Genomic DNA, 12882 nt, shown 5'->3' with positions numbered 1-12882 from the left:
GATTAGGTCAATGTGACTATACTGAAAATATGAAGCTGACAAAGATGTGATCACAGCAAGGCACTTTAGAAAGTCAGAATCACTGTCAGGAAAGTGTGTTTTGTTATTCTTGTGAATTACCCCAAACATGAATGTACATTTTTACCTATTATCACCTTTTTGAAGCTCAGACTTAGGCATCTTTGAGCAAGAGTTGAAGTCACTTTGCTCTTAGCAACTGTTGAATACCAATTAAGGAGATTAAAGAGAATCTTTGTACTCTTGGATGAAACTCAGCAGTTTTTACAGGTTACTGAATTATTTAGATCATATTTTGAGAAAGTAAGATAAGAAAGGAAATAAACAAATTTTTACTCAGTCCTTGTTTTGAGAAATACAGATGTTTAGCAGAGAATGAAGAAATAAATAACATGTAGCGGAAGGTTATAATTGCTTTTTCACTTCATTTGCAGTTTGCTGTGACATGCATCTTTGGTGTGTCAGCTTACTGTATTGTTGCATTCTTGTTTGGCAGTTGTGTCAGGAGCTGTGGGCATAAATTAGTGTTAGTTGTGTGGTCTTTGTGAATGAACCATATCTGGTTGCTGTCAGAGCAGCTCTTGACAAAGCCACTGATGAACTGCTGAAGTAGACAGAGGGTCTTTGCAGGTTGTCACAATGTTAGCAAGTTATTATTACATGTCCAAATTCTTTGTACTGGAAAATAGTAATATATTAGAGGACAGCAAAAGGTTCCACTCTAAAGTAGGTTCAGAGAACAACAGACTGCGATTTACAAGGTTTTGCAAATGATGTAAAAAACTGTACAGACTTGGAGAGTTTTACATATTCCAGACTATATGCAAGGGTCCCCAGTAGAGCTTTGGAGCCCAGAAAGTATTGCATTATATGAGCAGAGTTAGATGTTATGTCTTCATTCTTCGATTTTGTTATGCTGAACTCTGTGTTTATTATTATTATTTACTGTGATATAAAAATACGGTAAAGATAAAGGCTCAGTAGAGATGTTCTATGCAGAGACAGCCATTTCAGGTGTATATAAATGGCAAGTTTAAGAACTTTTCCTGAGATTGCAAGTTTTGAAATGTGATCATGTGGGAAGCAAGAGAAGTATCTTGCTGTTACATATAGTGGTAACACAAGGAATGCGTGTGAAGGACGGAATGAACAATTTTTGCTTTTCCCCAGAAAGTGTTTGTAAAGAATCTTCTTTGTCACTGTTGCTAGAAGAGAACATGCTTCTTAGGAAAGACAGAATGGACACAGGATTCATATATATTACATCATCATGCTTTCAAAGATGAATCCTTTTTTTTTTATTTGAATTTGGACATTTCTACTTACTCTGTTTAAAGGAAAATAATTAAAATTCAGACAGTGCCTTTTAAGTCTGTGCATGTGCTTTGGAACAGGTGGAGATGGAGGATTTTGATGCAAATATTGAAGACCAGAAAGAAGAAGCAAAGAAGGACACAGCAGAGGAAGAAGAAAGTGAACTGGTAGGAGACACATCAGCCATCCCTAACAAGTTGTTCATTAATATGGTGTCTGAGAGAGAATCTCAGTCTTACAAATGCCAACCCATTGCTCTTCTTAGCAGTGCGATCTTAACACACATGTTTCTAGCAGTTTTTTACTTAAACATTTCTAGGAGAACTTTAATGATAAATCCTATTATTTCTTCCTAATTTATTTCTAAGAATACGTGAGTATGTGGTACAAACAATATGGTCTGTAGAGCATGGTAACATGCCTCATAGAGACATTTTAAATTGGAGTACATAATAGTGCTGTCTTCCAGATAATCTAAGAATTAACACAAAGTGGAGGGATGGGAGCAATGGGCAAAGATTAATTTAGCTTATTTCCTTTCACGTGTCTAAAGAACTCTCCTCAACTGTCACAGTATATGATAACAGTTATGAAGACTGCTTTTTCTGCCATGGTTGACTGACTTTGTTTGTCAGGTGGTATTTCCAAGGTGAGGCATTAGGTCTCTTGGATAAATAAAGGTTACAGAATTGCCCTGAGGGCTGGCTTTTTTAGGTAGGTATTTAAAAAGCTATGAAAGGCTTCCTGCTGTAACTTCTTGGTGTGTGTTGGAGCTGCAACTGGTCCGTGCTTGATGAGTTGAATGTCTCAAATCTTGGTGCCCACAACCAAGCAGTTAAAGTTCAATAAACAGGAAGTAACCAAAAATGTCTGAGTTGAGCAAAGTGTTTTTCCTTGATGGAAATTTACTGTTCGTCAGGAGTGGCAGGTCAGAAAGCAGTTGAAATCAGAATTTTAAAAAGCTTAGGAAAAGTGGATTCTAATAAACATCTGGTTTTTTTCAACATGACTGATTTATTCTCTTTACTAAATTATTCTTTGGCGCAGAATATGAGACTGCATAAAGTGTGGTTAGAACATTTCAGAGATGCATCCATGTTTACAAGAATATGGCTGCTAGTCCCATTTCCATGAGCTATAGTTAAAAGAGAAAGTTGTCTTTAGCTTTTGAGACATCTGTGCATAAATCTGTGTGTGTATGTGTGTGTTATGGGTTCCGGGGAGTGTCCTAATGTACAGCACTTATAACAATAGGCCTTTTCTTTGAGACGAAGAGAAAGCAAAAAGTAATCTGCATGTAAGAATGTGTTCTATTCAGATTCACAAGATATGAAAAAGAGCATTATCTGCTGTGGGTAATCTCTTGAATTCAGTCAGATGGCTAATCTCAGAGAATTATGTCAGACAGAAAGTGGAACAGGACACTCACTGTATTCGGTATCTCTTGCCCTTTTGAGAGCATTTGATAAGGGTTATGCAATTCATTTTGCTGCATTTAATCCTGTGAGAAAAGGGAGGTCTGAAGCTCCTGCCATCTGGCAGATATCTTTGAAATATCCAACTGTCTTGTACCAAAGGATAAAGTCTGAATCTTTGCTTATCCTATTTGAGGACCAGGATATTGTATAGATTCAGCACACAATAGGCCATTTCAACCATCAAAGTCACTCTTCTTGCTATTATCAACTCCCATAGGATTGTTTGTAGTATTCAGACAATTCCTGCTTTTCTGTGCTTGATGGTATGAATTATTGATACATTTAACTTAGTATTCTCACCAGTGTGTCCCACATCACTTTGTTTAATGCAGGCTTTTAGCTGTGGTGTAAACTTTCTGAGAAAGCTTTAAAGTGCAACTTGGTTTAAATATATAAACATATGTATATATATATGAAGTTTATTTATTTGTTACAAGGAAATATTGCAACACAAACTGTTTTGGTTTGCATTAATTACAGATTTGATTAAAACCAACAAAATCCAGAGATCTGATAACCTCAAGTCACTGATATATGCTTGATAGAAAAAGGTCATTCAAGGATTTTTTAAGAGCAGTGCTGAATATAATCAAATGCAGTGTGGCTCTCTGGGATTTACAGGAATACACAAATTTAGTAACACTTAGTATTAACAAATACACATATATTTTTACCACAGTGGAAGCAACCTATAAATAAACTAGGAAAGAATTTAGTATAATAAGACTGGTTTGTGGATTGTTTGTTTTCTTCTTGAAATCTTCTAGAGTAGTTCTTTTCCCTCTCTATTAAAAAACATTCTAAAAAATTGAATTCTCTCGGAGGGGTTCCATTCACTACCTTGAGCTTTTTTATGTTGTTGCAGAGGAACATAAGTACTTTTATACCAAAACTGAACAGCTGAAATGGAGGTTACCTAATAACAATTTACTTGTCAAAGAATATAAAAAGAAAATATAACAAGAGGCTAACTAAAATAAATACTTTTTTGCCCAATTTATTTTCATTATGCTCATTTACAAAGAATAAACTGGCTAAAGATCATTCCACATGGTGACATTTGTAGGGCAAAATTGTTTTATAAGACTCATTGCACTAAGAGTACCATTTTAAAATGAAAAGTAATACTTAAATTCTAGTGACTCAGCAGATTCTCTCATTTAAACAAAAAATTTGTTTAGTTGTGGATTAACCACTCATAATTTGTATGTCTCTTCAAAAGGAATAAGTGAAGCTTGTGTGTACTAAATCTGGGAATGTGTTCATAAAAACTTATGGTAACTTTTTTGTTTGTGTTTATAAAGCTTTGAATATTCCTTATGCCTGAAAGCTGTGTTGCAGTGACTTTGCCACCTGGAATAATACAATACAGTAACTGCACACTTTTGTGTGCGTTTGCTGTCTGTCAGACTCATTCTGGAGTTCTGTGTTTGCAGAGGGCAGCACTCTTATAATGATTTGCAAGGGCTACTGAAATCACTGAATGGCAAGTGGACGCAGAACTTCTGAAATACCGAGTAATTGGTCTCCATCTGATAATGAGAATTGTGCCTTACAAAAAGAAGTACCTTAAACTCCCGTTGTAATGCTGTTTCCAGTTCAAAAGTGATATGCATGTGTGTCTCTCTCTAATCCTCCGAGCTTCTTTCTGTGTATGATTTAGGGTTACATTCCGAAAAGCAAATGGGAGATGGACACTTCTGAGGCAAAGCTAGGTGGGTATTTATTTTTTCCTGTTTCTTATAATTGGTATCTAATGATGTTTGCAAGACTCGAATTTTTGTTTTTACTGTGCCTCCTTGCAAAGACAAATAAATGCGTTGATTTCATACATGTATCTGAAACTGCAGAAGCGTCTGTACAGAACAGGAATTTATCTTCTGCCAGAGGCAGGAGACTTTACTACTTTCTAATCATCACTGTTTTATATATTCATTAATTGTTGTTCCATCTGGTCAAGGAAAGTACTTTGTCTTCAAATTTTAAAAAATCAGTATTTATATTCTTCATCTTTCTGTGTTTATTATTTTTATATAAGCAAAGAGTCAACTCACATTGCACTGTACTCTTTATCATATTGCATACCTTTTTTCCTAAGTGTCATCAGTATCTTCTTGTATTCTTGGAGACATGCCTCATAGCCAAACTGTATTGAAGATGCTTCTCACTTTTCAAAATTGACGTCTGTGAGGACAAAGTAGTAGCATGCTTTGAAATTGGTTCTGAATTACTAGGTGTCAGTATATCTTTTCAACATTTTAGGCATTGAAAAGTTTAAAGTTCATTATGCTTTACAGTTCCAGGAGAGCAATAGAATTCTTCTTAGTAGTATGTAAAATGGACTTTCCAGGAGCACAAGGGCACAATTTTTGTTCTACTTTTTTGTTCTCATTAGGGCTGATACTAGGATTCTGTCAAAGTGAAAAGCAACTTTCAGGCAGAAATGCATGCACCACGGCTGTGGTGAAAGAATTATTCATGAAAAAGGGTTTCTGGTCATTATGATCAGTTTTGTTGTGTTTTTCTTTTTACTGAACAGTTGTTCAGTAATTATGGTTTTCTCTAGGCAGTCTGCTCAGAACTGCTATTTTTGTATCATGTCCATGAAAAGTCCATAGCTAAACAGGACACAGCATTTCTTAACATTTTGGAGTTCACTTCATCATGTGTGGTACAGTGTGGTACAGCCCTGTGCATCATAACTTTCCAATAACCAAAATCACAACTGCGCCATAGAAATATACTTAGGAGGTCTGGTTTGCATAATGCAGCCTTTCGCCTTTTGCTGTTAAGGGCTTAGCTACACCATCTCTTCTCCTGCTGTGCTCTCTTTTAAGTCATAGAAGTAATTGTGGATTATATGGATGATATGGCACCTGCAGTACAAGCAGGGCACCTGGTACTCAATGATTTTGGCGCACTGAACAGCTAGGCAGTTGGACAATTAGGCTAGGATTGGTCTGCATTTTTGTTATAAGCAATGATTTATTTAATAATACAAAATTATTTCTGAAATTCATGCTAAGAAGTGTGTTACGTTTCCTTTCATAATGAAAACTCCGTCACGTAAAAAATATGACTTTTATATGGTCTCCACTTAAATGTAAAAAGGGGAGCAAGCAGCAGAGTCACTTTTATGCTGAAGTAAGTTACTTGCAAGGCTATTGAAATAATCCTTTAACAGACAAACTTCATTAAACTGGATGTTAGCATAGTGCACAGATCCAGGTGCTGAGAAGGGCTTTCTATTAAATCTATATTCACAATTTTATTTTTAGAACTACCCTCTAGATTCAGTTTCATATATATGTAAGTCTATAGATTAAAAGTAAATTCTGACAGAACTTAGGTTTAAAAAAAGCCAGGCATTCCTATGTAAACAATGCAGTTTCTTTGGAAAATTACTCTGCCAGGACAGTCAACATTTAGCTTAAGGTGTACATTAGAAGCACTTGTAGTCTGTAAGAATTGCTATATTTAGTTCACAATAAGGCTTCATTATAGATGATCAATTATAATTATTTCTGGAAAGGCATGTAAACTGTGGTGTGCATTAGTTACTCCAAGACTGAGTTATTTCCTGGGAGTTGGCCTGCCCATTAGGATTATTGCATTAGTCCCAGAGGGCACACATTTGCAGAATGACGTAAGTGCAGACTGCAAAAATGATGCTCTGAGCCTTGTTTTGCTTTTTTTTTGTTTTCTTTCTGAGTAGATGTTGTTTACAGGAGAGCACAGTAAGATCTTGCTGATTGTAATAAACCTCAGAAAATGTCTGAAAAGTTTGGTTTCTAACTGCAAACACTGACTTGTGGCAATTGCCAAGCATATGACCCAGAGCTCTCACTTTAGCACAGATTTACTTTATTCTTACGTTCCTCTTGAGTATGTGTGTGATTTATCCTTTCCTTATATGCTGTGCACAACCACAATTTCATTCTGAAAGTCTGTTCATGGGTCTTCTCAGTGTATAGTGCACAAAGATTCTTATATTGAAATTTAAAGTAATGGACTCTAGTTTTTAGAATTTGACTGTAGTGTTTAGTTCAATGCTCTGTTTCAAGGTGTGGCTTAGTGGCAAGTTCTACAAACTTTCAGGAATGGAGAATGAGCTCTGGTGTACCTGAAACTTTGATACCATTGTAAAATTTGCTCTAGAATACAAATGGGATTCTACATTAAACTTTGTGGCTTTTGTATAAGAAGGGCAAAATTTAACTGATTGATTTATTTAGGTTTTGAAGGAGCTAATTTAATTAGTTGCTTTCAGATGTTACTTTAAAAATTCTAAAGGTGAGTTTTTAAGTTTCGTGGTTTTCAGAAATGCTTCTCCTTTGTTGTCTTTAAACATGAAATGATAAAATGATGTTCAGTAGTTTAACGCTAAATAATCATCAGCCATAAATAATCACAAGCACCAGTGTTACAAAATGACACCTTGTCTCATTTTCAGAAAAGAATATTCTGAAATAATCCTTTGTGGGAGGTTTTTGAGATTTGTGTAGTGTCTGCTGCATGACACGTGTACCTTGAACTGCAATAGTATGGATGGAAGCAGACCTCTCTGGAAAAGCAATCCAGCTTCAAACATGGAAGGACATAACTTTTTAAAATAAAACCTGTGTAGCAGTAACAAAAAGGGACAGAGGGGAACTGCATATTCAGAACAGCTTCTGAGCTCTCTGCTGACATTTGGGCATTACACATTTCTTGGCAATGTTTTCAGTTGTTTGGTGTGCAGCAGGGAGTGGGAGCCATAGCTTACTTTCACATCGGTAATGAGGTGAGCTTGCATCATAGCTTCCTTCCAGCAGGAATATGTCTGTCTACAGGTGCTTGCCAACAGAGAGCTCCTCCATTTTCACTTTTTCATGTTCCTAAAAGCTCCTCAATGAGTTTGTTGATCTCCTTTTCAATGTTATTTTTTTTCTGGAAAGCGCTTAATGCCACAAATGATCTACACTGATTGAATGTAGCTGAAGTAACAGAGGAATACTGTGTAAATAAATTTTGTCTTCTAAAGGGAGTGTCGCCTTTCTGTGGAGATTGAGCATCAAATTTGGCAGATTTAACTTAGAGCAAAAGAAGAACCTTAACGAAATAATGTAATAGATACAAATATTCTGAACATTTTTCTTAAATGCTGGCTATTTTACGAAGCAATGGGATTATAATGTTTTATTAGAAGAAGTTCTGTATCTGTTCCAGGGAAATGGGGCAGAGGTGGAGTCTTTAAAAGGTTTTGAGGTGTATGAGGGAGAAATAACTTAATTAGTTTATGGACTTTAAATTATACTAGCATGTCTACAGTACCATTGCCTCACATTATCTCCATTGTTACTCTTCTCTCTCCCATATTAAGTAAAAAACACTCATCTCTGAACTGAGTTTCTTTAAGTACATACCTTTGAATATCATCTTCTGCTATCCAGAAAATAATGCTGCCTTGTATTTGGTCTGTTTCTGAGGCCTTTTGTGGGTGAATTTAATTACAACAGTGACTTCTGAAACAGTATTTCTAACATCACTGGTAATGGTTTAATGAATGTAATTGCCAAGCTTAGTGTTCCTTCTACACATACTTGAATTGTTGGCTTATAAATTGGTACTTTACATCAACAGAAGTAACAGAATTTCCTTTGACTTGTATAGCCAGTTTTCCTTTTCATGGTTTGTTGTTCATAATCTTACAATGAATGTTTCATCTCCTTTCCAAAGACAGTTTGCCACATAATTTCAAGAAGGTGTTGTTTTCTTTACTGAGAATAAGTGTCTAAAGTGGAATAAAATTTTAGAACCTAGGAACGGAATTGTTTCTCCTCATGTATCGGTTCAATAAGAAAAAGAAGAAATTGAGGACTGTTGGACAAATGTACTGTTCAAATATTCATGACTGACCTCTTACACCATGAAAGAAAAGATTTTGAGATATTTTTCTCCCAGTCCTGGAAGACTTTTTAAGTGGTTTGCCTTATGGGGAGAGAAAAAGAAAAGGGAGTATCAGGCTTTCGGAGCGTTTTGTTTAGCAGAAACAGTATCTCAAAAACTTGTCTATAATGCATTAAGTTATATAATTGCCACTTGTTCCCTGAAACTGCATGTATGCCATGTTTGACACAGTATTGATCCCCAAATTTGGGAAAAATGCTACAGCTTTAGTATTGTGTTCAAATACAGAAAGATGGATCTGTGGTTCCTAGCTGTTGTTGGCTATATTGTACCTGTAAGGGCAGACTTCATGTGGAAGAGCAAACTTTTTCTCCCTCATATAGAAAACAGCACTGGGTGTTATTGCCACACAGTTAACATGAAAGATCAATAAAACTTGAAAACTGTGTTGAGTCTTCTTTAGTTTATTTCAACTCTCATCATTACACCTGTCAAGACAAGCTGGATGTACAAATTCTGCTGCTCATTCTTTTGAAAACTTTTCCACTCTCATCTTGTTTGTGTGAATAATAGAAAAAATAATCTCCCTTAACGCTGAGGCTCTGTGTTTGTTCTCAGACAAGCTGGACGGTTTGCGGACTGGCACTAAAAGAAAACGTGACTGGGAAGCAATTGCCAGCAGAATAGAAGATTATCTGCAGCTTCCAGATGACTATGATACACGTGCTTCTGAACCTGGAAAGAAAAGGGTAATAAATTTTCAAATGACTTACTGTCTGTATATAACCTTTTAATGGTCTCTGTGAAAGAGAGCTTATATCAAGTCATTCATTGTCTGTGAATATGGGAATTTCATTGACTCCCTTTTTATTTTGCTGTTCCATTAGATTCTGTAAGAAATTATGCCTGCAAGTAGGGTCTTTCAGAGGTAAACATATTAGTTATAACAGAGCTAGGAATTGTAGATAATACAGATTAACTATGCATGACATGGTCTGAATACCAAGTGCTACATGTTTAAATTCTGTTGTGAAAAAAGGGGGAAAATCATAGAGGGAGATGAAAGATGTAATAGAAAGAGGCAATGTTTTTTTCTCTCTCTCTGCAAAATAGACAGACCAGCTTTTGCCACTAGCAGTAATTTGAATTAACTGTCAGTGTTTGGGTATTGCTTTGCTTTGTAATGTCAAATAGAAAACTGATAGTACTCAATGTTTGAGAGAGATGGAGGTACTTAAGGCACTGGCAGAGGAGATGATGGTGGAAGAAAACTGACTTTGCTTATCAATAGAAATGTCAGGGGAAGTCCAGGTAGACTGAGGATAGGGAGGTGCTGGCGGAAAATTGATAAGGCTACGTTCCCCAGTCACACACAGGCCTGAGTGAGACTAATCAGTATGCAGAGAATGTTTTTTATTGTCCTGCAGTGGTGTGTTTCAGCTGAGTTTCTGGCCTGGAGCCTTTCTTCATTGCACCTCTCTCTCCTTCCTGTTGCTCTCCCTTCCACTGGTGTCTTGTTTTGGGAGTGTCACTGTGTATGTTAAACAGGATAAATTAAAGGGATCTGCATTACCACAAAGAGGTGGAGTGCAGATAAGGAGATGTAAAGATGGGGAAATAGCATATATATTAAGAAGTTACTTACTTTTTAGTAGAATAATTTAAATAGTAGAAAAATTTAAATAGAAATATATCACGGAAGATAGAGAAGAAAACTGTCCTTCATTCTTTTATTTGTTGCTGACTTGCTCTTTAACACTGTCTTTCTGTAGTTTCATAGTCATCTTCTAGATGTTTCCATTGTGCAATTGAAAGACAGATTTCCCAGAAAAATAAAACAGTAAATGAGTCTTGGATAATTCTTCCTGCTCAAAGTGTTGCTTTGAACAGAGAAATAATTGTAGTAGTTACACTTCAACTCTCAGAACTACAGCACTGAAATGGAAGAAGCTTATCATCTATACCTTTTGTCATCTCCATTGAACACCCAGTCTATTCAATTAAAAATAATTTCCCTCTTTACCTATCAGAAAAAAAAGTAATGCTTACCTGTTCTAAGGAAAATGAGTAGAAGTTAGTATTCTTGTATTCTTATTTGCAGTGGAAAGCCTAGATTCATACCAGGATTTCTTGGAAGATTATTGTACTGATAGGATGTTCTCCATAGGTGCGATGGGCAGATCTAGAAGAAAAAAAAGATGCTGACAGGAAAAGGGCCATTGGTTTTGTTGTTGGACAAACGGACTGGGAGAAGATAACAGACGAAAGTGGTCACCTTGCCGAGAGAGCCCTCAACCGCACCAAGTATATATGAAAAAGTGGTTAAGTGGATTTTTGTGCCTTTGAGGTAAATATTCATCTTCCATTGTTCCATCAGTGTTTATAGCCTTGATGTTTTTCGAGAGCTGAGGTTGCAGTTCACCCCTTTGTTAGAGTTCTCCCAGACAAGGTTATTTGATTTGGAACTTTGTGTAGTAGGTGTCAGCTGTACCTATGTTGACATGCACCCTTCTGTACAGCACCTGACAATAAAGGGGGAAGGATTATCAGCTCTCAGATCTCCCAGCCTTATTACAGGAAGCTTGTGGCTTCATTTAGAGTAGTTTAGCTTTGTGCCTACTAGTCCTGTTGAGTTCAGATGTTGCTTATTATATCTTAATTCTAACCATGTTAATTGCTGGTTTACGTGACATAACAGACTTTTCCTTTCTTTACAGGCCGTTTGCTCTGCGGAGAAGTGAACCAAGGTGTCATGAGCATCTTGCATGGGTCATGTCACTCCCACCTTCACAGTTTTTCTTTGTTACTTTAGTTTCAGCAATTTTCTTGAGATACTGGCAGATATCCAGTGCCCTCAAAAAACTCATTGAATCCCACTACTCCTAAGTGAGAGAGAAAGTTTACTTTTTAATATTTTTGGAGGGGAGGGAGGGGGAGGGTCAGTAGTTTTAGCTGCTCTTTGTGGGATAAAGTGGAAGGATTAGAGAGATGTTACCTCCACTGTACCATCACAGAATGTTTATCACCTTTGCTCTGTGGATGTTCTCGTTTTATACTGTATGTACCTTGTAGCTTATTGTATTAGGAAGCAGAACAATAAATTTCACTATAAACTCAGTGTTCTTGGTGAACCATATAGTATGGTTTTTGTTTGACGTTTTAAATGTGGTCTGTGTTCACATGTTAGTGCTCAGAACCATCCTTACCTGGAAGACATACTGTGCTCATATTCTGGAATGTGTCCTGTCTTCTAGGTTATTCACCTGCTCTTCTTCTCATAGACAGATCCATTAAGACCCCAGGCCTTGCTGGCCTTTAGGAGTTCATGTTCCTGGAAAGCAGGAATATCATTATGTTTGGATCCTAGGTTCTCAGTTATGTCAAATTTTCATTACTACGTGAGTATGAATTCTGTTGGGTGGTTCTGTAATGTTCGAGGTAGCAGTGTATGAAAAACTTGTCTTTAATGCTCAATATGAAAACAGGTACTACAGAGTTTTCTGAGGGGCAGCACAGAAAATTTGTTTTGGTCTTACTGTATCTTTTAGTCAACACTGATCCCTATCAGGGTGTTTAGTTCCATTCATAAGTCTACTGAGTCATAGAGATACATCCTTAAAAGAAATGACAAAGACCAGAAGTTATACCCTTCTTTTCCTTTGATAAATATGTTAAGCTTGATTAAAAAAAAGATGAATGAATAAAAGTCCACACTATTCAAAGTGGTACAGATTCTTCATAGGTGCTGGGATGTCACTTCTGCAGAGCATCAAGTTTGCTGATGAAAACTTTCTTTTGTCCTAACAGGTTTCAAAGCGAATGCTTTGCATTAATGTTGTTGTAACCAGGAAAGAGGTTTAAATTTGAAAATAATTGCTGTTTTAATGGTGAATTGAATTTTTCTCCCGATCTTTCTGAGGAAAGAAAATGAAGTCCTGAATTTTCCTTCTCTGTTGAGTGATTACATTATGCTTTGCATTTAGTTTTTTAAATCAGCTTGTTCTGGTGTGGTGTCAGTTCAGGTTGTTAAAGGAGAGCATGGTTGTAATAGATGGGTTTGTTTGCCATTCTAATGTTTTGGTTTATTGGCTGCTTCTCAGCCTTCTCTGTGGTGCATGTTTAAAAGTTCTTCAGTAAACAAGGGGAATAGCTGATCCTGTATTATGTCCTGAATATGTTTAAT

At 36.4% G+C, this 12882-nt stretch overlaps 1 protein-coding gene across 2 annotated transcripts in view; it reads left to right on the top strand.

Moving 5' to 3' along the window:
- Nucleotides 1–11597, top strand: part of YLPM1 (YLP motif containing 1) — a 35529-nt gene extending 23932 nt beyond the window's left edge. For both annotated transcript variants that reach the window (XM_084208389.1, XM_084208388.1), the window contains exons 17-21: nt 1413–1499; nt 4474–4525; nt 9318–9448; nt 10867–11046; nt 11417–11597. In XM_084208389.1, coding sequence (XP_084064515.1) covers nt 1413–1499; nt 4474–4525; nt 9318–9448; nt 10867–11013 — 417 coding nt within the window. In that variant the 3' untranslated portion in view covers nt 11014–11046; nt 11417–11597. The remainder of the gene's footprint in view (nt 1–1412; nt 1500–4473; nt 4526–9317; nt 9449–10866; nt 11047–11416) is intronic.
- Nucleotides 11598–12882: the final 1285 nt, after the last annotated feature.

The sequence above is a fragment of the Fringilla coelebs genome (assembly GCF_963513975.1).
Source record: "Fringilla coelebs genome assembly, chromosome: 6".
Classification (NCBI taxonomy): Eukaryota; Metazoa; Chordata; class Aves; order Passeriformes; family Fringillidae; genus Fringilla; species Fringilla coelebs.
Note: the sequence above shows the minus strand (reverse complement) of the source record. Positions and strands in the feature narration are given on the sequence as shown.